The 26,107-nt window shown below is 48.5% G+C and overlaps 2 protein-coding genes across 5 annotated transcripts in view; one reads left to right on the forward strand and one right to left on the reverse strand.

Moving 5' to 3' along the window:
* Positions 1 to 2,913, forward strand: part of setd5 (SET domain containing 5) — a 60,401-nt gene extending 57,488 nt beyond the window's left edge. For all 4 annotated transcript variants that reach the window (XM_079747755.1, XM_079747756.1, XM_079747757.1 and 1 more), the window contains exon 24: positions 396 to 2,913. In XM_079747755.1, coding sequence (XP_079603881.1) covers positions 396 to 908 — 513 coding nt within the window. In that variant the 3' untranslated portion in view covers positions 909 to 2,913. The remainder of the gene's footprint in view (positions 1 to 395) is intronic.
* Positions 2,914 to 13,870: 10,957 nt separating this feature from the next.
* lhfpl4a (LHFPL tetraspan subfamily member 4a) overlaps positions 13,871 to 26,107 on the reverse strand; it is a gene marked incomplete at both ends in the record, with an annotated part of 49,375 nt that continues 37,138 nt past the window's right edge. The window contains 3 exons of the mRNA XM_079747562.1: positions 13,871 to 13,924; positions 23,288 to 23,304; positions 23,754 to 23,990. Of these exons, the coding sequence (XP_079603688.1) occupies positions 13,871 to 13,924; positions 23,288 to 23,304; positions 23,754 to 23,990 (308 nt within the window). The remainder of the gene's footprint in view (positions 13,925 to 23,287; positions 23,305 to 23,753; positions 23,991 to 26,107) is intronic.

Below are 26,107 nucleotides of genomic sequence, written 5' to 3' on the forward strand. Positions count from 1 at the left end.
GCTGGGAGACAGCCAGGGTAACGTGTTTGTTTTAATGGTGCTGGGAGACAGCCAGGGTAACGTGTTTGTTTTAATGGTGCTGGGAGACAGCCAGGGTAACGTGTTTGTTTTAATGGTGCTGGGAGACAGCCAGGGTAACGTGTTTGTTTTAATGGTGCTGGGAGACAGCCAGGGTAACGTGTTTGTTTTAATGGTGCTGGGAGACAGCCAGGGTAACGTGTTTGTTTTAATGGTGCTGGGAGACAGCCAGGGTAACGTGTTTGTTTTAATGGTGCTGGGAGACAGCCAGGGTAACGTGTTTGTTTTAATGGTGCTGGGAGACAGCCAGGGTAACGTGTTTGTTTTAATGGTGCTGGGAGACAGCCAGGGTAACGTGTTTGTCCACTTGTGTGCAGCCGTGTGAGAGCCAGCGGCAGATGGCCAGCCCCTCGTTCCACCAGCAGAGCAGCCCCTCGCCCTTCTCCGGCTCCTACAGTCCGTCGTCGGGCCAGAGCTTCTACTCCCGCCTCTCCCAGGACCACCCCCCTTCATCCTACCCCGGGCACCACCAGCCCTCCTCGTGGTCGGAGCCCCTGCCGCCCGGCGGGGCTCTACACCAGCAGAGTAACAGCAGCTGCAACAGCAGCAGCCACCTGAAAGCCAGTCTGCTGAGCAGCAGCAGCGCGGTGGGGTCTACCACCCCGGGTTCCAGGGGCAGTGGGCAGGCTAAAACTGACCTGGCCTCCCAGGCCTGTAGACTCATTCAGCAACAGCAGGGGGCGCTGCAGGCGGGCGCCCGGCTGCTGTCGTCGTCCCCCTCAGGGGCCCCACACTACCCACCACGCCACGGGGTCACACCCTCCCTCGCCCAGTTCCAGCACCCTCCGCTGCAGGGCTCTGGCGTACGGACCCAGTCTGGAAGCTTTTAGTGTGTGTGTGTGTGTGTGTGTGTGTGTGTGTGTGTGTGTGGCTCCTCAGGAAGGTGGGGGAGGGGTGGATGCACAGATCTAAGAGGACTTATCATGGCGTTTATTTTCTTATGGTGTGTGTCATGTTAAATGTATGATGCGTCCTGCACAGAGCTCCTCACTGACCGGACTGAAAAGGAATCAGTGCCAAGAGCCGGTTTGAAAAAAAAGACCTTTGAAAAAAGAAATCAGCGTGTAACTTGAAATCCTGATGTCCCCCCCCCCCTTCGGGACACACGTTACGTTAAGGCCCAAAAAGTGAAAACAAATCAACAAAAACACAAGTTAGATTCTTGTACAAAGTTGTGAAAGACGGTGGAGCCGTGTTCCTGCTCCTGGGTCACGGCCCCCTGGGTCCTGAAAAGGCTTCTGGGGCTTTGATTCCCTTCATTTGTTCTTCATCAGTGGACTTCTCTTTGATTTGCCCCCCAGTTTCTCCTACAGTAAAGACGCTGCTTCATTGGGGAGGCGGGCCGAGGTCAAACGAGGAAAGGAGATGCGTTCATTCCATGGGATGGTCACACAACAGAAGCCTTGGACCCTTCCCCTCATGTTCCCTCTGGGTTTCTCACAACCTGAATGTCACTTCACTTCAGTGCTTTGTTTCCACTGTAACATGTTTGTGAACAGATGCGGAGCCCTCCCCCTCCGTCATCTCGGTGCTGCAGCCTTGTTTGTGTTGGGTTTGAGGGTCCCGTTCTTTGGTGTGTTTTATTTTCTCCAGTGATGGAGCCTCAATCCTTTCACAGTTGTTCTTCCCGCCAAATCACTGTTCGTACTGTTCATAACAGCCCTATTCTATGTTGGAATGCAGGCGCAAATGAGAATCTGACCTTATTTCTTTTACTATTTTGTTGGGTTTATCTCATTGTATTTCTTTGAATCCTTTTGGATTTTTAACATATAATTATGATTTCTTTTTTTTTATAAACAAGAAATTATCCTTTCTGACTGATCCGTGCATTCCGTATACCAACAAAGAGATGTGGGTGAGTTCTCTGGGATGGTTTGGATTTTATATATATATATATATATATATATATATATGAAAGAAATGCTGCTGTGTTCTCGTTTTTACGCAAGAGCTGCTTCATCACGTTTTTCCGTTTCCAGGAAATGCTGTAATCAGTTTCATGTTTTCTACAAGTGTCCCCCACCTGGGTCCTGGGTAGAAGGTCATTGAAGACCTCACCCCCACCTGGGTCCTTGGTGTGAAGGCAGTTGGAAGACCACTCCCCTATCTGGGTCCTGGCTTAGAAATCCGTTGAAGACGTTGTTTTCTGTGTGGTCTCTGCTCCCCTCTGTTGTCCTCACGAGAACGAGAAACCTTCAGTACATCCGCTGTGGACCGGATCTTCTACAGGTTTAACATTTGATAGGCCAACAGCGCGCACATACACAAACACACTGGGTCGCCCTTAGAGGCACACACACCAGACCTCCCCCATCCCCCCACTCAGACCCTCAGACCCATGGATACTGAATGTTGGACAAAGTGATCTGACCCAAAATTAACCAGCACCTTAAACTGAATCAGACACCATACAACCAGTGTGTATGAATACATGTACTACTTTGTAAAGAGAACTGTAGGGACTGGGGGGTGACTGGTACACTTATTGTGAAATGCATGATCTATTTGTTTTAGGGTCCAAGTTGCGTTGTGGCGGAAATTCATTACCTGGACTTGTTGTTCTGGCCGGTTTCTGGACGTCCCCCAGAGGAACGAAGTAACCGGCGCTGCATTATGGTGTTCATGGACGCTTATTCAAGCCTTTGTTTCCCGTTGGTTTCTTTGCAGAGCGGTAACCCCCCCCCCCACACACACACCCATCCCTTCTGAAGAGTACAGGAGCAAAAGAGATGTAATGCATTTTGATAATAAAATACTTATGATGGGAAATGTATTTTGGAAAGAAAACAAAAACTGCAACTGTTTCATCTTCTATCTCGTCCACAAAACACTTCACAGCAATGCAATGATCTATTTATAGATAGGATAGTTTGATCGATTTTTACATAAAAGCGTGATTCACAAATGCAACATCTCCGAGTGGCCGCTTCCTTTACGATGCAGATCCAGCAGGCTCACATGCATAAACTAGAAGCCTGACCCTTAACGTGTAACATATTATGGTTTAGCAGAAATGTAACAGCGTTTTTCTTTTACCCTTCAGTCAAATGTTTTAACTAAATTTGATGAATTAGACTGAGTCCTAAGTGAAGAACAATTCTCGTGATGCCCACTAGAGCGGGCGTCCTCTTGATGCATGAGGCGAGATCAGAACGGTCGGTAGTGGACATATAACGGTAGCTCTTATTTTTTACATTGGCTTTATTTTATATTATATTATTTACATATTTATATTTCAACAAATAATGGCACTGACGATTATATTAACTCGAACCGTTCTCTACAATGGACCATGCATTCCGTCGCGAGAAGGCAAGCAAACCAAGCAATTGCTTGGGGCCCCGAGCTGGCCTGGGGCCCCAAGACAACGACTGGTTATGGATAAAATGCAACGACAAACCGATCGGTGATCGGCATAGGCGACCTAGTCCTAGGGCGGCAAATGTGTTGAGGGCGCCCTCTGGTGGCGCCCTTAATTAATTAAATTATATGAAACAAGCATGTTCCCAAATGGAACGGACAAGGGAGGGGACAGGCGATTAATTGATAGCGCTCATTGAAACTCTCACTGTAGTACGCACTCTCTCCCCCCCCCCCCCCCCCCCCCCCCCCCCCCCCGCTCGGAAGTCTTGCTTGGGGCCACCAAATTCCTTTCAACGGCCCTGGGGGAAGGGGAAGACCACTGGAAACTCGTACTCTTCAAATCTATTTATGGTAGTACAGTATCTGTCCTTTGACAGATTCGCTCTCTTTTTCAATAGCTCCACAAAGTGTGGTTGCTAATGGTGCGTTCACATCCCAGGAAATTATGGGGAAAACATTTTCGTGAACAACACCTAATGACACTCTTATGATTCTAATTCCGGTCGGCAACTAGGGCCAGATTTTGATAAGAGTTGCCCAGTTGGTGACGTATAGTTTACTAGTGACGCGCAAGAACATCCTATCATACTTTACTATTGATTGACGTTGTAACCGTCTGTGGGCATCGACCTTGCTCAGTTTTAAACGTTATGTACTGGTAAACCAGCTCTAGATAAGGGCAAGGGTTGCCTTCAATACAGTGGCAATACTGTATGTGCTTCTCATAAATAAAAGAAAAAGTCCTTGTGACGGAAAGGGGGGACGACCCGACCCCGTCGCGAGCGGATGACGGGCCGAGGCAGAGGAAGCAGCAGGCACGTCGGTGCCGTCCACCAACTCGGAGGTCCCGGGGGTCAACGAGGTCGAGGGAGTCTCAACGGCCAGCGTGGGGGCGCGGCGCAGGCGGACGTCCCCGTCGTGGGGGTTGCGCCACCTCCACCTGTCTGGAAACATCCACGTTAGCTGGCTTAATCCTATCCCAGGAAATGGTCTCAGGCCTGCCCCCGACGTCTACCACCAGGCACTTGTCGCCGCGGCGTAAAACCCTGAACGGGCCATCGTAAGGAGGGCGTAGGGGACCACGGTGGGCGTCGTGGCGAATAAAGACATAGTCCACCGCGAGCAGGTCAGGGGGCATGCGGAAAGTTGGGGTGCCGTGTTGCGATGTGGGAACGGGCGCGAAAAACTTGGTGGTTTCCAGGAGGGAGGAACGTTGTTTGGCCGCCGACCATGGAACAGAGGCATCAGGAATAAAATCCCCTGGCCTTCACCTCGGAACTTTGGAACGCAGTGGCTGAGGGGTTGGGGGTCAAGCTGCACCGCACTACCGCCTATCACCCCCAGGCAAATGGCTTGTGCGAACGTTCCCACCGTTCCATGAAGGCGGCCCTACGGGACAGCTTGAAGGACAGCGACTGGGTGGATAGGCTGCCATGGGTGATGCTCGGCCTCAGGTGCGCCCCTAAGGAGGACCTGCAGTCCTCATCGGCGGAGCTGGTCTCGGGCAGGCCCTTAAAGAGGCCAGCGGGTCGTCCTGTCAACCATGGTGAAGAGGTAGGTAAACCCGTGAGAGGAGGGAAGTGGTCCAACCAGGTCGACGTTGACGTGGTCGAACCTCCTCCCAGGAACAGTAAACTCTCCAAAGGGGGCCTTAATATGGCGGTGCACCTTGGACCGTTGACAGTCAACGCATGAGCTGACCCAAGCACTAATGTCCTTTCTAAGCCCCTGCCAACACAAACCTCTGGGAAAACAATTTCACCAACGGCTTCCTGCCGGGGTGGGAAAGGCCATGCAACGCCTCAAAAACGGGCCGGCGCCAGGTCACCGGGACCAGCGGTCGAGACTGGTCCGTGGAGACGTCGCACCATAGCCTCACGTCTGAGCTGCCCACCTCGACCTCCTCCAGGCACAAACCCGTATCCGAATTCCTCAGGGTCTGGACCCCATGGTCGGAGGCCTGGTCCACGCTCATACGGACGTAATCCAGGGCCAGTTGGACGGCTCCGATGACTGTTCTTGAGAGGCAGTCTGCGACCACGTTGGACTTGCCAGCAATGTGTCGGATGTCCGTGGTGTACTCGGAGATGTACGAAAGCTGGCGCTGCTGACGGGCAGACCACGGTTCCGCCAACTTGGACATGCAGAATGTAAGTAGCTTGTGGTCCACAAAAGCTACAAACTCTCGGCCTTTCAGGAGGAACCGGAAGTGGCGGATCGCCACATCGAGTCCAAGGAGTTCCCTGTCGAACGCGCTGTATTTGCGCTCCCTGGGGGTCAACTGGCGACTGAAAAAGGCGAGCGGCTGCCAGGCACCATCGACCCATTGTTCGTGCACCGCGCCAACGGCGTAGTCAGACGCGTCGGTGGTGATGGCGATGGGGGCATTATGTGATGGATGGGCCAACATGGCGGCTTGGCCCAAGGTGGCCTTCGTGGCCTCGAATGCCTTCTCCCTCTCCGCCGTCCAGTCGACAGCCTGGCCAAGGGACTTGTCCTTGAGAGTCCCGTACAGCGGGCGCATGACATGAGCCGCCTGGCGGATGAACCGGTGGTAAAACGTCCCCATCCCCAGGAATTCTCGGAGCACCCGAGCTGTGTGTGTGCGGGCGGGGGAAAGCAGAAATCGCCTCCACTTTCGACGGAAGAGGGGCGGCCCCATCTTTGTTGATGAGATGCCCCAGGAAGTGGATGGAGGACAACCCGAACAGGCACTTCGCCGGGTTGATGATCATCCGTGCTGGTCGAGACTCATGAAGAGGTCGCGTAGGTGACCCTGGTGCTCCTTTTCGGAGGAGCTGGCGACCAGGATGTCGTCCAAATATACGAAGACGAAGGGCATCCCCCTGAGCGCCGAGTCCATTAACCGCTGGAAGGTCTGAGCGGCGTTTTTGAGTCCGAACGGCATACGCAGGAACTCAATAACCCGAAAGGTGTCCCTACTGCCGTCTTGGCGATGTCCGAGGTATGCACTGGCACCTGGTGGTAACCGCGCACCAGGTCCACGTTCGAGAAGACCCGCTTGCCCGCCAGGTGTGCTGAGAAGTCCTGGATGTGCGGGATTGGGTAGCGGCCGGGCGTGGTAGCGTCGTTCAGGCGGCGGTAATCCCCACAAGGTCGCCACCCACCGTGTGGCTTGGGAACGATGTGGAGGGGTGAGGCCCAGGGGCTGTCTGAGTGGCGGATGATGCCCAGGCGCTCCATGTTGGAGATCTCCGACCTAGCGACCTTCAGCCTGTCGGGGTTAAGTCGTCGGGCCCTAGCATAGACGGGTGGGCCTTTGGTGTCTATATGATGCTCTACGCCATGTTTCACCATGACCGCGGAAAAAGGTAGGTCGGGTTATACTGGGGAACTCCCTGAGCAGGCATTGATATTCCTCCCCCTCTGAGAGGGAGCTGGAGAGCCCGCCGTAAGCTGCTTGACCGTGGGCACATGCAAACGAGGAGAACGTCCATGCATCCACCAGTTGTTTTGGATGTCTACTAGCAGATTGTGCGCACAAAGGAAACCCGCGCCGAGGAGGGGAAAGGAGATGTCGGCCGTGACGAAATCCCACCTGAATCGCTGGCCTCCAAAGCACAGGTCCGCAGTCTTTGTACCATACGTGCGGATGGGTGTGTCGTTAGCGGACTCCAACTGTGGGCCGTGGACGCCAGGCGCGGTGTCCTCCACCGTAGCTGGCAGGACGCTTCTCTGAGCGCCGGTGTCGCAAAGAAACTCACGGCCGGAGAGAGTGTCCCTGATGAACAATAGCCGGGTTGACGTGCCTGCACTCACGGCCACTAATGAGCGCAAGCCTTGGCGTTTCCCGTCGGTTTGAAGTTGCACAGGGACTGGCACCTCTTTGCCTTAGTGCCGAAACGTGTGTGAAAATAGCACATACCTGTGCTGGCGCGGCCTTCGGCGGCCACTGGGGCTCTGTTAGCTAGTCCGTCATTGTCCGGGGGGGTAGACACTGCGTGTTGGGGCTAGCACTTTGGGTACGAAACTCTGAGGAGCCTGGAAAAAACGGTCGGCCTCTTCTGCCAACGCGCGTGGCTCGGTAATCCTCGTGCCCGCAAGTGCCGTCCGGACCTGCGGTGGCATGTGTTGGAAGAACAGCTCTATGAAGAGTAAGTTAGGCTCTTCAGCACCCAGCAGGTTGAGCATCATCTCCATATGCTCAGAGGGTTTGCTGTCCCCGAGGCCTCGAATAGCCAACAACCGTTGTGCCCGCTCTGACTGCGACGGCTCAAAAGTCTTCAAGAGGAAGGCTTTGAGGTCTCTGTACTTGCCCTGGTTCGGGGGATGCGCTATGAAATTCGCCGCCGGGATCGCAGTGGATCTCCCCAGCGCCGATACGACGTGGTCATAGCGTGCGGTGTCGTCCGTGACGTCACGGATGGCGAACTGCGCCTCCGTCTGCGCGAACCACGCCGTCGGTGAAAACTCCCAGAACTCCGGCAACTTGATAAAAGCGTTATTCGCCACATTCGTTTTGGTCCCTTAAGCTTCAGCGAGACCTACGTTGTGAGTTTTAATTAACACAACTTGAAAACCAGTACATTCCAAAAACCAACAGGACTGAACTGAGACGGTCGTTCCGTCTGCTTAAAGAGTCCGTGCTAAACAGGCCCCCAACACATAGTTCCGTGGGTGAATTATTTTAACCACCACACATTCAACATTATGTATTCCTAGGCTTTGTCCTACCCAAATTACTATATAGCAGTACTACATATATATTTTTATTTTTCAAATATTCACTGCAGCATGATAACGACATGATTAGTACAACTCCTGTCAGCTACATAACTAGCCAGCGAAGCAAAACTGACCCCAAACCTGTAGGTCTTCTGTTTCATGCTGGCCCTGACAGAACCCACAAGCTGGCCTGGCCACCACAACACTACACTCCATGGCATGACTACTGGTTTTCACACGTTTGGACACTCTGTCCTCATCTCAAAGCACATGACGGCTTTGTGTTAAACGGTCGAGTTCATTGGTTGCCGTTTTACTCAACGGCTTGACTTGCGCGCCGGCGGTAATGTTTCAATGGTAACGGCGAGCTCAACCAATCAAAGAGGTCTTTAGGATTGTGGGTAGTGTATTCCGTTTAAATGACACCTTGAATAAAACATGTTTGTCTTAAACATTTTCTTAAACTTGTGGCTTCTACAGGAGCATATATCATAATTTCACAATATCATGGATTGTGGTAAGTATACCGTGGATGGTTAGAACATAAGGGCTTTTAAAGGAGACATATTATAATGTTTTCCCAACAAGTAGACATCCCCAAGAGTTCCAGAAAACACGTTTTTGAAGCTGTTTGCTGGAAATAGCTTTTAGAAAAATAAATCTTGCCTACTGCTATTCCCCTCTGTTTCAGTCCCTTCAGAATGTGCTGTTTCTGGTGTCTGTAGCTTTAATGCAAATGAGCTGCAGCCCATTGACCAATGAGCTGTCAGACTGAACCACAGCATGGAGGAGAAGGGATTGTTGCCGTTTGCTGACTCCTGGAGCTCTACATCTATATAATATAACATAATAATAATATTACATACAGGTATTTATATAATATATCTAATATCACGGCCACGGTCTATATAATATAATATTATATTGCGAAGCTTTGGCGGCAGCTCCGGCGGGGGGAGCTCGACGGCGGTCCGGCAGAGAAAGGGATCGTACTCCCGGAGCTGAGCTGCCGCCGAGTGCCCCCCCGGAGCTGCTCGTCCGCTGGTCCACAAAAAACATTAGCTCTGCTCTGATTGGAGGGGAGTGGGGAAGTGGGAGGTAATATTCAAATGTAGCCTTCCTACGTAGGAGGGGCCGACGAAACTGACTCACTTGTTTGGTAACGGGCGGGGTACTTTCAGAAATGCATATCTCACTCAAGAAATCGTGTACTGACTAATTTTCAAAGTATGTATGCGTGTGGGAGCACCAGAGACCCAAAACAACACCCCAAATCCCAGGAAAAGTGTTGTTTTCATAATATGTCCCCTTTAATCAAAACCTCTATGCAGAATATGAATGGGATTTTAATTCCGGAACCACACTTTTTTGATCTATACCTGCTGATATTGGCTATTCAGCATTAGGATAGTTTAGTATCTCATGCTGATAACATGTTTCATTGAGATATGAAGCGACGCTACATTTCTACACCAATGCCATGGCCCATGCTGCGATGCTCAACTTGTTTCAATCGCAGACTCCGGCTGATAACGACGTTTCTTGCTGAGACTTAATTGTTTGATTAAGAACGAATTACAATGAGTTAATTTGGTTGTTCTTTCCTCAACATGTTGAAGTCGTTTGTTGATCAAGTGTGTGGATAAAACGCTTGAATAAAAAAGGCCACTGCTGCTTGGGGTTCATCAGTTGCATCTCTGCAAGCCTCTTTATATGTGCAGAAATCGTGTCCAGACCACACACTATAAAATAGGACCCTGAATGCAGCTGGGTCCTATGTGTGTCTGAAAGAGACTCCTGAAGGGAGAACGAGTGCTTGGTCACCCGTGTTCTTACAGCATCAAGTAAGGATGAATGGAGCTCATTCACTCAGGGGAGCTGGATGGACGCCCACCAGATATTAAATAGACCTAGCGAGCAGAATACTGACTTCATGTATTGTGTGTGTGTGTGTGTCAGCATGTGTATATCTGTGAGTGAAACAGCCCAGCAGCTTGGGTCTACATTTAAAAAAATACGATCTTGTTTAACAATGGTTGCAGATACAATTTTAAATATAACCGCAAGCGGTGATTAACGGGGTCCGAGCAAAATGAAAAGTCAAGAACACTAATGGAAGATAAAAAAATATGACATATAATTATGAAGGAAAGATGTTGATGTTCCCCTTAATGCCGTACTCTGCCTCGGCTTTCAGGTGACAAAAATGGTCATATAGGCAAAATGGGTTGAGACTGTGGACGTTTGGCTTTTCTATGAAATTGTGGGAAAAGTAAACATTTTTAGAGCAGAAGACCAGGGTGAAAAAGATGCATCTGATTTTAGAGATTAATATGATGAAATAATGTTGAGTCAATCTGGTAAGGAGAAATAAGGCTAGTTCATAATTTTTTTAAATAGTGCCACCTTTGGGTGCAGTACCACAATTTGGGTTTATGGGTAGTGGGGGGTATTGGTATCCACCTAATAATAGTCGTATGTTTTTTTTTATACAATAATAAAATGGTCATAAGAAAAATGGGCTAACTGCTCCAACTTTATTGGCCAATATTTCTCAAATGAACCTAAATAAAACAAATTCTGTTTGATTTTTTGTGAGGCTTGGTCTGAAGATTTTATGGGGCAATTTGGGTGAATTTTTGATTATTTTTGTAGCCTGTGAATCTTTTTATAATGTTTGATTAGATTAATATTATGAAAGAATTTTGAGTCCAAGTCAACCTGGTGAGGAGAAATAAGCCTAATTCATGATTTTTTACAATAGCGCCACATTTGGGTGCAGTACCACACATTTGGGTTTATGGGTAGAGGGGGTTATTGGTAACCATACCTGAAAATTTCAAGAGTTTTCGACTTACGGTATAGGCTGCAGTATGACTTTTACAGAATTTGAGGGGAAAAAAAAACGTTACAGAAACAATAGGGGGCCAAGCAGCTCCGGTGCTAGGTCCCCTAATAACAAAGAATTCAGATTTAAAAAAAATACTCCTCCACTATATGCAGAGAAGCAGCGAGAGACAAATGATCACAACATAATGTGGTCTGAATGTTATGGAAACAACTCACACTTTTGAAAATGTATGTGATTTGTACGAACATTGTCGTTAATAGAATGAAGGAATGAATTAGAATATGATGACGTAAAGGAATGAATTAGAATATGAGCACATGAATCAAGCTAAAATATCGACAAAACTTCATCACTTCACTTAGACAGCATAGACAGAAATGTGTTCAACGCTAATATACCTCTTTACCATGCAGACTATACCGGATGCATGTTGTTTGTATGTTTTGAGTTAAAAGCACATACTTTGGAATGAACTTAGCTGAAGAGAATTTGGATTACAGCACACGGTGCAGCTTAGATATTAAATCATTTTATTCAGAAATATGTAACTTTTTCTCAAAAGCAACAATATTATGAATGAGATCAGGAGACTGACACTGGTAGCTCTTTGCTTTAATGCTGCATTGGTTTCATATCTTTAAACAGTGATCCATCACAGCCTCTTGCAACACTCAAAAATCAAATTACAATGAGAGCAAAGAAAAGTCTGAAAACAAAGTCATTAAGTTAGGACTGAGGAGAAGTGTTGGACTTAAAGGGGAAGGATATCCTAATGGTGGTTAGAATATCACACAAACGACCCTTGTACATTCAACCTGCAAACAAGGATAAAGTGTTGCCCAACCGTTCATACAAATTAACCATTACACCAAATCCTACCACAAATTAATCATATAAAAATGTACCTGTGTAAAACAGGCAAAGCCATTCTATGGGTTCCTACAATAACTGGTGGGCGGTCTGATCGACATTTAATGTACAAGATTAGTAAAAGTAAAGTGACTGAATCTCAAGAAACCCAAACCAGCAGTCTGTGACTGGTGGAGAGATCTAGCTGATAGGTGTTTCTCCTAAAGATCTTCTCCAGCCAAGCAAGGCAAGCCAATCACCGGTCAGCACTGCCCTTTGGTTTTCCATGGTTCCCGTCTGTGTTGGATACGATGCCACCTGCCAGGGACGTGAAATCCTAGGTAGAAAGGGAAGACTGAATACCATACAGACCACTGTCTGCAGAGCGTATGAAAACCCGTCTCCCAATATTTGCAGGAGCCCTAATACTTGATTCTGTGGGACCCTAATTACCGGGCATGCACACAAGCGCAAGCAAACACATACGCACGCACGCACGCACATGCACACAAACACACACAGCTACAACAGTTCTGTGTAGCATTAAATTCCTATTCGCGTAGCATCAGAGAGTGCTGTCTCTGTGGACCACTGTCCCACATGAACAACCCTCACCTCCCAACTAGCTAAAACTGAGGTGTTCCCCACTGTCAGCCCCCACCCCAGTAAGTTAATGGGTTAACAATGAATGCTTGTGGTGGATAAGTGGATCTCAGGCTGACAAGATGATCAGTCCTCAGCCGAATTAGAAGAACGGCTAAGCACAGGAAGCGGACTGCTTCTCCTGGCAGCTGCGCTGTTGGCCGGCAACCTGCAGGACGCTGGTTCTTGTACTTTGTTCTTTTGAATGATTGTAGTGAACCAAATCGAATAAGATTATAAAAGAAAACAACATTTTACATTCAACCTCAAAGTTGTTGAATTCTTCTAGTTCTAAAACTGCTGCTGATCCCAGCGCCCCCTGAACACCAACTCTGTACTGAACTGGGTGGAGAAGAGACATCATCGCTTTGTGTGTGTGTGTGTGTGTTTTATCGCGTGTGTGTGTGACGTCTGCACAGAAACTTGTTGTGGATTCACTGCTTGATTCAAACACCCAAGGTGGCCTCCCAGTAGTGGCCGTTTGGGTCTGGTATTGCTGCAGTCCTGAGAGGCAGCATGCTGCTGGCCACCAGGAGGACTAGCGAGAGGCAGGGACGGAACAGGACCCCACTAAGGAAGCACACTTTAGGAACAGGATAATGGCCACTAATGCAAAAGGTGAAAGTTGACAGAGAGGTATTCCTCAAAATGGGAACACAATTACAATTTTTTGTAAGTAGCACCTATGCTCTTATATCTGTGCATATTAATATAACTTTATTTTCTGAAAGGAGCACTAAGCGATGATTGATATCTGTATCTTATCTCTGTTTAGTCCTGCTAGCTGTCATGTAGTGCCCAACAGCGGCTGCTTTAGACAGAGGTTTCTGCTAGTTTCCAACCTTTCCTTATTAACTTTGAATAAAAAGATGGTTACTAGCATCAATACGCCTTATAATCTCCACCACCGTTGACCATTTTGCTAAAAGTCCCTCAAGTGTGCATTATTAGAACATTTCCATCCTTGGATTTGTTTTGCACTTAAAAAAGGAATAGTTTCTGTCTATCTGTAGACCCCTCTCTGGCCCCGCCAGGCCTCCGGGAGTCGGGGCCTTGGGGTGTCGGGGCCTTGGGGCGTCGGGGCCTTGGGGCGTCGGGGCCTTGGGGCCTCGGGGCCTTGGGGCGTCAGGGCCTTTGGGCCTCGGGGCCTTGGGGCGTCGGGGGGTCAGGGTCTTGGGGCGTCGGGGCCTTTGGGGGTCAGGGCGTCATGGCCTTGAGGAATTTGGGTCTTGGGGCGTTGGGGCCTTGGGGCGTCGGGGCCTTGGGGAGTTGGGGCCTCGGGGGGTCAGGGTCTCGGGGCCTAGGGGCCTCGGGTCTCAAAGAAGCGGAGAAGGTGAAGAGGAGAAGAAGCCATGATCGGCTGTATCAAGAGGGAGCAGCCGGCCGGCCGGCCCCACCTCAACGGAACCGCTGCAGGGCGTAGCGCGGGTCCTTGGAGTCCCGGACCTCGATCTGGAGCAGGAGGGAAAGAACACATCTCAGAGAAAAGGCCGTCACTGGGGAGAAGAGCAATTTACAAAAAAGTGTGAAATGGATTGAAGTAGGCTACTGTTACTCAGCCCTTTGAGACGGTAGCTGTGATTAAGGGTTAAAACTTAATTGAATTGAATGACTGTTGGTAGGGAGGTGACCATATAGGAGCGGGGTACTGAATTGTTGCACGGCCATTGTTCACATCCGGTTCATGGGGGACAGGAGGCCTCAGGTTGGAGCTGTGTGTGAATATGAATGGGATAGTTTAGTATCTCATGCTGATAACATGTTTCATTGAGATATGAAGCGACGCTACATTTCTACACCAATGCCATGGCCCATGCTGCGATGCTCAACTTGTTTCAATCGCAGACTCCGGCTGATAACGACGTTTCTTGCTGAGACTTAATTGTTCGATTAAGAACGAATTACAATGAGTTAATTTGGTTGTTCTTTCCTCAACATGTTGAAGTCGTTTGTTGATCAAGTGTGTGGATTAAACGCTTGAATAAAAAAGAAGGCCACTGCTGCTTGGGGTTCATCAGTTGCATCTCTGCAAGCCTCTTTATATGTGCAGAAATCGTGTCCAGACCACACACTATAAAATAGGACCCTGAATGCAGCTGGGTCCTATGAGTGTCTGAAAGAGACTCCTGAAGGGAGAACGAGTGCTTGGTCACCCGGGTTGAGTGTGTGTGTGTGTGTGTGTGTGTGTGTTTGTTTGTGCGTGCGTGCGTGTGTGTGAGTGTATGTGAGTGAGTGTGTGTTTGTGTGTGTCCATGCCAGGATAATAATAGTCTTTCGGTTCTTGTGTCTGTCTGCGTGAGTGTGTGTCCATTCGTGCCTGCGCTATGTGTGCGTAAGTGTAAATGGCAGGATAATAACCATATAATAATTATTAGGCTTCTTGGTGACTCATCGTCTAAACATGGCAGTTTAATAAAAGGGGATAGACCTGAGGGGTTGAGCGGGGAGACGAAGCAGCTCCCGCTCCTCTGGCACGGAAATCTTTTCCCAAAGTGTCGAGCCGTGCTGCGTTCCTACCCCCATGCCCGGGTCCATGACTCTACGGCCGTACCCTGGTCTTCATTCAAAGTCATAGAGAGAGCCCCCCATGGCCGGTACATGACTATGGCTGGTCTCCCTTCATTCACAGTCATAGAGAGAGCCCCCAATGCCCGGTACATGACTATGGCTGGTCTCCCTTCATTCACAGTCATAGAGAGAGCTCCCCATGGCCGGTACATGACTCTATGGCTGGTCTCCCTTCATTCACAGTCATAGAGAGAGCCCCACATGCCCGGTCCATGACTCTATGGCTGGTCTCCCTGGTGTTTATTCACTCTCATATTTGGTGACCAAACATCCCCAGGTGATGCGAGGCGGACCCCGGGCACGGCGTTGGACCAGTGCTGCTTCACGGGGAGGAGAAGAGCAGCCTCAGAGCGAGCTGAGAGAAGGCTCAAGGGGAGGAAGCAGTGAAGGGTTGGTCCTCCTTTCCTGTGAGCTCTTAACCTCGATGTCTGAATTTTACTGTTGAGGACAGACGTTGGGACCAAACTTAAAACTAGCGGACAAAAACGACAGGTCTGATTATGTTTTGTGTGCACCTTGCCCCGTCTAATTGATTGTACGGTTTTAGTGTGTTGCAGTGGTTGGACTCCCCTGGCAGTTCACTGGCCAGCCCCCCATCACCGTAGACAACATTGAATTTGTATTGCATACACTTAATGATTTTAAATCTTTGCGACTCCTCACCATCCCTGGAAGCAGGGATCTCCCACTCTGCCTTCTTAAGATTTCTTCCTTTCTAATTACTGGAGTTACTTCTTGCCGTCAGGAGGGAGTCATACATCTATGGCCTGTGAAGCCCTTTGAGACTAACTGTGATTAAGGGCTATGCAAATAACATTGAATTTAATTGAACTGAATTTAATTTTATTACAGATAACTTCTTGAAAGTCAAGGACAAACAATTAAAACTGTATCGCTCAATAATGATAATATTACGTGGTCTTCAGTTACACCTGTCTCGACTTAGAAACATGAATGCATCAGTCTTACGAACTAATGGGAGGCAGATGGGGAAGCCAAATCAAAGGCTTAAACACTAGGCTGCCCCAACATGGCTGCTGGGTTCATCTGTTCAAATACATTTTGAAGGACTACCCAAAATTACAACAAGAAAGGGAATATAGGGGTTTGTTGGAGTTTCTTACAAAGTGGTCAGACCAGTTCTTAAATGAAACCATCCAAATTGATGGCAGGAACCAAGTATATTCATACTTTAATATTATGTAGTTTCATTAAAATTACAAGATATTTGTGCTTCAATTCTACATTTTCAGAAAATCTTACTTGTAAATCTTTGTTGGGTAGTTTTGTGAACCAATGTTAGTACAAGCCCATGCGCCTCATTTCCATAGAGTTATACATGGAAAAACCTAGAGTCAAATCTTACAGCCCAATGCACAGGATTAGGGTTAGGGGTTAACCAGGGGCGCTGGAACTTATGAGGCCTTGAATCCAAGATCAACCCACTTTTCATGAATTTTTTTTAAAAAAAAATTACATCTGTAGCTACCAATGTAATTATTCTTTTAGCCTGTATTGATGAAATATTTCGTTTCTTAGTAATGTTTTGGCCTAATATTTTTACTGGCCTGCTGGAGGTGGTATAGTGGGGCTAGTAGTGATGAAACAAGTGACTGAGTGGATGATTGAATGACTGGATGCTGAATATTACACTCATCTGTGAGCGAGTGCACTATCAGGAACAGAAGACGCGCGGACGGGAAGACTTTTGTTTGTGACTGGCAAATGGTGTTTATCAGAAAATAGTTTGGCCACGGACTAGCAGAAACCTGCAGAGCACATAGGACTACAAAAGATGAACTAAAAAAATAATTCTAATTTTTGACACTAGTGAAATCACACGTGGAAAGGGTAAACTTTCCACGTGAGAGCTGCTGTGGGCGAGCTGTCATCATGCATTAACAAAAAAAGAGCATCTGGCTATATCCCAGCCTTCTAGGAAAATGTCCTTCGTTTTGTTGGCTACGAAAGCTTAAATTATTTGGGTAAAGCTCAAGTGAGGGAGGCTGGGTCCTGTGCTTCATTCATTACATCATGTAGCCTACCTGCTCCACGGAGAACGTACCCTAAAATAGGCTACCAACTCGTTAAGTTCATTGCGACGGGTTGAGATTAGAGATGTTGGTTTAATGCATGTTACGCCCAAAACACAGTAGACTGACAATTGATTGTAAAGCATTATTTCTCATGGCAACATTAATTCCATCTAGGTCAGACTAGGTGGCGGCAGGCATGTCACATTGCAATTTGGGGATAAATAGGACTAAAGGTAATTCAATTAAAAAACGCGTTGGAGACTCCGACCCACCGCAGCTTCAGCTGTCAGGGCTAGGTAGGGCTGCTATAACAGAAACCTCCCCGTAGTGCAGCCTGGGAAACACAGATTTGTACAATCTCATATTACTATATGATTATTACTATCAGCTGGCCAATATCTGTTTACCGACCCGAGCTCTCTAATAGATGACGATGCTGAAGTGCCACAGACACTCGCCCCCCTCGGGGCCTGCACTGTCAATCGCATCAATCAACATTGAAGGTTTTTCCAGTTGCAATGCAGACATACTAGCGTTAGCGGGCAAACGCTTTGACATAGTGTGCATGCAGGAAACCCACATCGGCCCTGCACAACACCGACCAGCCATCCCTGGAATAAAGCTGGTGGCCGAGATCCGACACAGACAGTATGGGTCAGCTGTATTCAGCAGACCAAACCTCGCGATCGAAGAGGTCTGCACCCAAACCACAGAAGGGCAAATGGAAACCATCACAGTTGCCCTCCCAAACGTCTCTGTCACATCAGTGTACAATCCCCCCAGAAGTCCGTTCCTCCGCTCTGAACTGCCAGACAGATGCAAGAGGAGATACCACATCAACATTGGGGACTTCAATGCCCATAGCACCTTTTGGGGTTATGCAGTGAACAATCAAGATGGAGAGGAAGTCGAAACCTGGCTCGAGTCGAAACACCTGACCCTGATCCACAATGCCAAACTGCCTAAATCTTTCCACAGCGCCAGATGGAAACGAGGATATAACACAGACCTTGTCTGTGTGAGCAGCGAACTAACATCCAGAGATGTGGAAGAGGTCCTGGACCCTATCCCCCACACGCAACACCGGCCAATCACCATAACCATCCGATCCGTTCTCCAAGCAACAACCGTCCCCTTCCGCAGAAGGTTCAATCTGTGGAAGGCCAACTGGATGTCATTCCAACAGGAGACTGAAGACTCCATCCCAGGCATTCCACCACACTCCAACAACTATACCATGTTCACAGATACCAAGTGGATGCCAGACTGAGTACATCCTCGGGCTGTCGGAAACATCCAGTGATCTACTGGAAGCCTACCACAGGGCAAACCACGAGAACCCTTTCTCCTCCACCACCATGGAACTCGGAGAGATCCTGTTGAACACAGTCGGGGAAGATCAACGGCAAGTCTGGAAGGAGCTGATAGAAAACACCAACATGACCAATAACAGCTGGAAGGCATGGGTCACACTCCGCCGTCTCGGTGAAGATAATACCACGCCGCCCGCGCTCACAAGCAAACTCAGTTGCAGCAAAGTCACAGCAAACTCAGTTGCAGCACAGCTGGTGGCAAACGGTCGCAGCCAAAACCGGCGCAGACCCACAGGAGAATATCGCCGGACAGCGGTACCAGACTGCCAACAACCAGCCAGCGCTCTCACACAAGCCCTTCGACCTAGAAGAACTCGAAGCTGCAATGAGCATGCTGAAACCTGGGGAAGCAGCAGGAATAGATGATGTACTGGCAGAAATGATACAGCACCTGGGACCTAAAGCGAAGACCTGGCTGCTAGAAATGCTGAACTCATGCATGGCACAGAAAACCATCCCACCTGTTTGGAGAAAGGCCAAGACTGTCGCAATTCCCAAACCTGGAAAGGACCCATCATCCCCAAAGAGCTACAGACCCATTCCCTCACCACCTACAAGCTCCACGAGAGGCTATTTCTCCAATGCCTTATGCCACTTATAGACACCAAGCTTACTCAAGATCAAGCTGGCTTCCGCCCTGGCCGCTTCTGTGCTGGGCAGCTATTGAACCTCACCCAACACATTGAGGACGGTTTTGAGTGCAAACTCATCACCGGAGCAGCTTTCATAGACCTCACCGCTGCCTACGACACTGTCTAGCACCGCACCATGATCAGGAAACTTTTTGACATGACTGGTGACCTCGACCTGTGCCAAGTCATCAAAAGCCTCCTCAACAACAGGCGCTTCTTCGTTCAACTAAACGATAAGATGAGCAAATGGAAAGCCCAAAAGAACGGCCTACCACAAGGCAGCGTATTGGCCCCCCTCCTCTTCAACATCTACACCAACGACCAACCACTCCCCCACAATGCTGCTGCTTCATCTATGCTGACGACCACTGCATCACCACCCAACAGGAGAACTTCCAGAAGATCGAGCATGTCCTGGGAAGCGCCCTCCAAGAGATGACAACCTACTACAAAAACAACCACCTGAAACCCAACCCATCAAAAACCCAACTATGCAGCTTCAATCTTAAAAATCGAGATGAGGGTAAAGAACTGAGCATCTCATGGGATGGCAACAAACTCTCAAACCACTCCCACCCGTGTACCTCGGAGTCACACTCGACAGGACACTCTTTCAAAACCCACCTCCAGAACACCAAAGCCAAGGTCAACACCCGCAACAACATCCTGCGCAAACTGGTAAACTCAAGGTGGGGCGCTGATCCGTCAACCATCCGTGCAACTGCCCTAGCCCTGTGCTTCTCCACAGCCGAATGGAGCCGCAATCATCACACCAAACTGGTTGACACAGCCCTCAACGACACCTGCCGCATTATCACGGGATGCATAAAGACAACGCCAGTTCCGTGCCTCAACGCCCTCGCTAGCATTGGTCCCCCCCCCCACATCAGACCATCCATCGTCGCCCAAGACGAGCGGAGAGCGCAGGAGACCGATACCAGACACCCCCTGCACGGACACACAGCACCTCCACCCCGACTGAAATCCAGAGCCAGCTTCCTGCATACAGTCCTACCTCTCCAGACAATCAAAGAAACAGCAAGGACAAACATCTGGAAAGATGAACTTATGATCACTTATGAAAGCATGGAGCTACCAGCCAGAAGACACATGCAGCCGTGGAGCAGTACAGACAATGTCCCACCAACTGGAGTGTGATGACGCCCCCCAGTGCAGCCCCCAGGACCTGGCTGAACCGACCCCATCAGCTGTGACCTGCACCAGATACTGGCAGAACGACATCTGAGATTGCAACGGACTCAAAGGAGAAGAAGCTGTCAGCTTGGATAGGAGACTTCAAAACGTATAAACTACCCTTTATCCTACGTTACATTTTGAGGAGCAGCTTGCCTAATCGTCTGATGCTTCCTCTAGGTTTTAGTAGCCTACGGACTGAGACAGTCACAAGCATTAAGAACAGAATAGGATGATCTCTTTCACTTAATTCCAGTCCAACCCCACTTTAGTTTGTGGAAACCAATTGACTGAAATAACAGCCATTATATGTTCGTGCCTGTATATTACGCCTGAGAAAGACACCAAACATTATTTTGAAGCCCCCGTCCTAATGCAAGAGGGGTTTCCCCGATGATTACGAAGGCTGGTCGAAACCTCTGTTCTAGAATCATTCATTGGTAAAATACATTCTCACAGCTGGAACCACCGCAGCACTTAGGTCAGGGAATTTCCTCTCGTCATCAAAGTATCACAGTGATCATTTCAGACTGTCAGACCCAAAAATCTCACCACCTGCATGTTTGTCACTGCCCCTTGTCCATATCGTCTTCATCACTTTTATTTTTTTCCAATATCAAGCCTGCAGCTTTAGCTAGTCAAATGTAGACTATTAATTAGGCCCGGGTAATGGACTGATTGATTTATCATAGGCTGATGAGGTGTCACGCGCTGTTCGACACATGCACGCGCATTTGGCCCCCCACCACTGAAACCATTCCGGCGCCACTGGGGTTAACTGTAGCACAAACACAAAAGTTAACCCTCGGGTTAATCCTAACCCTAACCAACATTTCAGAGAGCTGCCTTATTTCTATCAGACTATTAAAGTCATCTCATCCAGAGAAACAGACCCAGCTTTCTCTTCACGTAGTCTTGCTCTGTTTGTGCAAGACGTTTTATACATGTTTATCAAATGCAACAACATATATTCAGTTGGGCAACAACACACATTAGTTTGTATTAATTGATTTGTATTCTTTCCTTATCCTTTACCCCATCAGCTAGGCAATTGGCTAGATGTTCGTCTTTCACTCTTACACCGGGCACAATTGCAAGCACACACACACACACACACGCACACACACACACACACACACACACACACACATACACATACACATACACAAACATACACACACACATACACACACACATACACGCTCCTGCAAATAAAAGCAAAAGCACAAAAACATAAGCAAACACATACACACTGCTGCAAACAAAAAGAGTATATGCACGCCTACACACACGCACGCATTAATGTATGCACACACACACACACAAAAACACACACACACACACACACACACACACATGAGAGGCCCAGGGGCCTGCTTTGTGCAGAGTGGAACCAATTCTTCAGAACTACGGCTTCTCTCCGTTCTGGGTGGACCTTTCTCTATAGAATTGCAGCGCTGCAGAATTTTCATTTAACATGCTTCAACCTCTGCTTCCTTCCGCCCCAAAAAAACACAGACGAAAACCTTCTAAAATATACCTGGCCCATGCACCGTTGAACTGAGAGTACATTTAAAAGAGAGAAACCCTTTGGGATGGCAGTGCTATGTCTCATTTCAGCAGGGCTGAGATGGACAGGTAAGAAAGGCGTTCCCTGCTTCATGACCCCCAGGACCGTTGTCAGCACCACACTTGTATATGTATCACTCCTCATCACCACACTAGAATATGTATCACTCTTCATCGCCACAATAGTATATGTATCACTCCTCATCACCACACTAGAATATGTATCACTCTCCATCGCCACACTAGTATATGTATTACTCCTCATCACCACACTAGAATATGTATCACTCTTCATCGCCACAATAGTATATGTATCACTCCTCATCACCACACTAGAATATGTATCACTCTCCATCACCACACTAGTATATGTATTACTCCTCATCACCACACTAGAATATGTATCACTCTTCATCGCCACAATAGTATATGTATCACTCCTCATCACCACACTAGAATATGTATCACTCTCCATCACCACACTAGTATATGTATTGCTCCTCATCACCACACTAGAGTATGTATCACTCTTCATCGCCACAATAGTATATGTATCACTCTCCATCACCACACTAGTATATGTATCACTCCTCATCACCACACTAGAATATGTATCACTCTTCATCGCCACAATAGAATATGTATCACTCTTCATCGCCACAATAGTATATGTATCACTCTCCATCACCACACTAGTATATGTATCACTCTTCATCACCACACTAGTTTATGTAGCACTCTTCATAACAACAGCATATATATCACTCTTCATCACCACACAAGTATATGTATCCCTCTTCATAACAACAGTATATGTATCCCTCCGCATCAGCACACTAGTACATGTTTCACCCTTCATCAGCACACTAGTATATTTATCACTCTAGATTAACAACACAGTATATTTATCCCTCTTAGCTTTGTTGTACTGTTTGAGGTTCTCTTTCCAGACCAAGCTCCTAGCTAGTGTTCCCCAGGGCTCCTTCCTAGGGCTCATGTTATTCTAAAGTTTACTTCCTTAGATTAATTTGACATTTTTCCATGTCAAGCTGATGGGTCAGTCATAACTTGGCTGATGTAAAAGGGACTTAAATTACTTGTATTTAAATAATATGTAAGTAGTATTTTGTAATACCTACCTGTATTTGAGCATACAGGTAATTGAGCACTTGAATTGATTACAGCATTCATAATGGACATACATAGAAATAATATAAAAGTGATAGCAAGAATGCATGACGAATAGTGTTAATCAATAATTATGATTCTGAAGAGTATGTTAGTAGTAACGTAGGTCAGCGATAAAACATTCATAGACTTGATTATAACACACACACACACATTCACACACACACACACACACACACACACACACACATAAACACACAACAAGCTTAACTAGGAGACCATGCAACATATAATCCGACAAGAATGAAAACTCACCCTCGACACTGCAAAATCTGTGGAGACAGAATGAGATTGGCCTCAGTCATCAGACTATTTTTCCCCTGTTTTCCCCAATCATTGGATAGACAGACAGAAATACATACAGAGATAGAGAGACAGACAGAAAGATACCTACATAGATACAGATACAGACTCTAGAGAGATAGAGACAGACAGACAGACAGAGATACAGACAGAAAGATACATACATAGATACAGAGATAGAGAGACAGACAGACAGAAATACATACATAGAGAGAGATAGAGAGACAGACAGACATAAAGATACATACATAGGTACAAAGATAGGGGACCAGCAGACACAGAAGCAGACAGACAGAAAGATACATAGACAGAGGTAGAGAGACAAATATAAATATATCTAAATAGACAGACAGACAGCAAGATACATCCATAGATACAGAGCTAAGGAGCTAGACAGACAGCCAGACAGTCCCATCACCTCTGCTGGCCATCCTGAGTTCCTCCAGGACGAGCCTGTCCTGCCGGTTCCCCAACACGAAGGCAAGGAAGGAGAGGATGAGGCCGTCCAGGATGCCGATGATGGCCAGGATGTAGCACCAGCGCACCGAGCAGTTCCCCAGCGCGTACTTCCCAGAGTCCTCGCCACACATGTCCCGGATCACCTCCGCATCCCAGCCGTCCGGGAAGATGATGCAGCCAAACACCAGACACAGGGCTGTGGACCAGGTGGAGGTACGTTAGAGATGATGACAGCACCAGGCTGTGGACCAGGTGGAGGTACGTTAGAGATGATGACAGCACCAGGCTGTGGACCAGGTGGAGGTACGTTAGAGATGATGACACCAGGCTGTGGACCAGGTGGAGGTACGTTAGAGATGATGACAGCACCAGGCTGTGGACCAGGTGGAGGTACGTTAGAGATGATGACACCAGGCTGTGGACCAGGTGGAGGTACGTTAGAGATGATGACACCAGGCTGTGGACCAGGTGGAGGTACGTTAGAGATGATGACAGCACCAGGCTGTGGACCAGGTGGAGGTACGTTAGAGATGATGACACCAGGCTGTGGACCAGGTGGAGGTACGTTAGAGATGATGACACCAGGCTGTGGACCAGGTGGAGGTACGTTAGAGATGATGACACCAGGCTGTGGACCAGGTGGAGGTACGTTAGAGATGATGACACCAGGCTGTGGACCAGGTGGAGGTACGTTAGAGATGATGACACCAGGCTGTGGACCAGGTGGAGGTACGTTAGAGATGATGACAGCACCAGGCTGTGGACCAGGTGGAGGTACGTTAGAGATGATGACACCAGGCTGTGGACCAGGTGGAGGTACGTTAGAGATGATGACACCAGGCTGTGGACCAGGTGGAGGTACGTTAGAGATGATGACAGCACCAGGCTGTGGACCAGGTGGAGGTACGTTAGAGATGATGACACCAGGCTGTGGACCAGGTGGAGGTACGTTAGAGATGATGACACCAGGCTGTGGACCAGGTGGAGGTACGTTAGAGATGATGACACCAGGCTGTGGACCAGGTGGAGGTACGTTAGAGATGATGACACCAGGCTGTGGACCAGGTGGAGGTACGTTAGAGATGATGACACCAGGCTGTGGACCAGGTGGAGGTACGTTAGAGATGATGACACCAGGCTGTGGACCAGGTGGAGGTACGTTAGAGATGATGACACCAGGCTGTGGACCAGGTGGAGGTACGTTAGAGATGATGACACCAGGCTGTGGACCAGGTGGAGGTACGTTAGAGATGATGACACCAGGCTGTGGACCAGGTGGAGGTACGTTAGAGATGATGACACCAGGCTGTGGACCAGGTGGAGGTACGTTAGAGATGATGACACCAGGCTGTGGACCAGGTGGAGGTACGTTAGAGATGATGACAGCACCAGGCTGTGGACCAGGTGGAGGTACGTTAGAGATGATGACACCAGGCTGTGGACCAGGTGGAGGTACGTTAGAGATGATGACAGCAGGCTGTGGACCAGGTGGAGGTACGTTAGAGATGATGACACCAGGCTGTGGACCAGGTGGAGGTACGTTAGAGATGATGACAGCACCAGGCTGTGGACCAGGTGGAGGTACGTTAGAGATGATGACAGCACCAGGCTGTGGACCAGGTGGAGGTACGTTAGAGATGATGACACCAGGCTGTGGACCAGGTGGAGGTACGTTAGAGATGATGACAGCACCAGGCTGTGGACCAGGTGGAGGTACGTTAGAGATGATGACACCAGGCTGTGGACCAGGTGGAGGTACGTTAGAGATGATGACACCAGGCTGTGGACCAGGTGGAGGTACGTTAGAGATGATGACAGCACCAGGCTGTGGACCAGGTGGAGGTACGTTAGAGATGATGACACCAGGCTGTGGACCAGGTGGAGGTACTTTAGAGATGATGACACCAGGCTGTGGACCAGGTGGAGGTACGTTAGAGATGATGACACCAGGCTGTGGACCAGGTGGAGGTACGTTAGAGATGATGACACCAGGCTGTGGACCAGGTGGAGGTACGTTAGAGATGATGACACCAGGCTGTGGACCAGGTGGAGGTACGTTAGAGATGATGACAGCACCAGGCTGTGGACCAGGTGGAGGTACGTTAGAGATGATGACACCAGGCTGTGGACCAGGTGGAGGTACGTTAGAGATGATGACACCAGGCTGTGGACCAGGTGGAGGTACGTTAGTGATGATGACAGCACCAGGCTGTGGACCAGGTGGAGGTACGTTAGAGATGATGACACCAGGCTGTGGACCAGGTGGAGGTACGTTAGAGATGATGACAGCACCAGGCTGTGGACCAGGTGGAG

Source organism: Pollachius pollachius, assembly GCF_949987615.1.
Source record: "Pollachius pollachius genome assembly, chromosome: 12".
Classification (NCBI taxonomy): domain Eukaryota; kingdom Metazoa; phylum Chordata; class Actinopteri; order Gadiformes; family Gadidae; genus Pollachius; species Pollachius pollachius.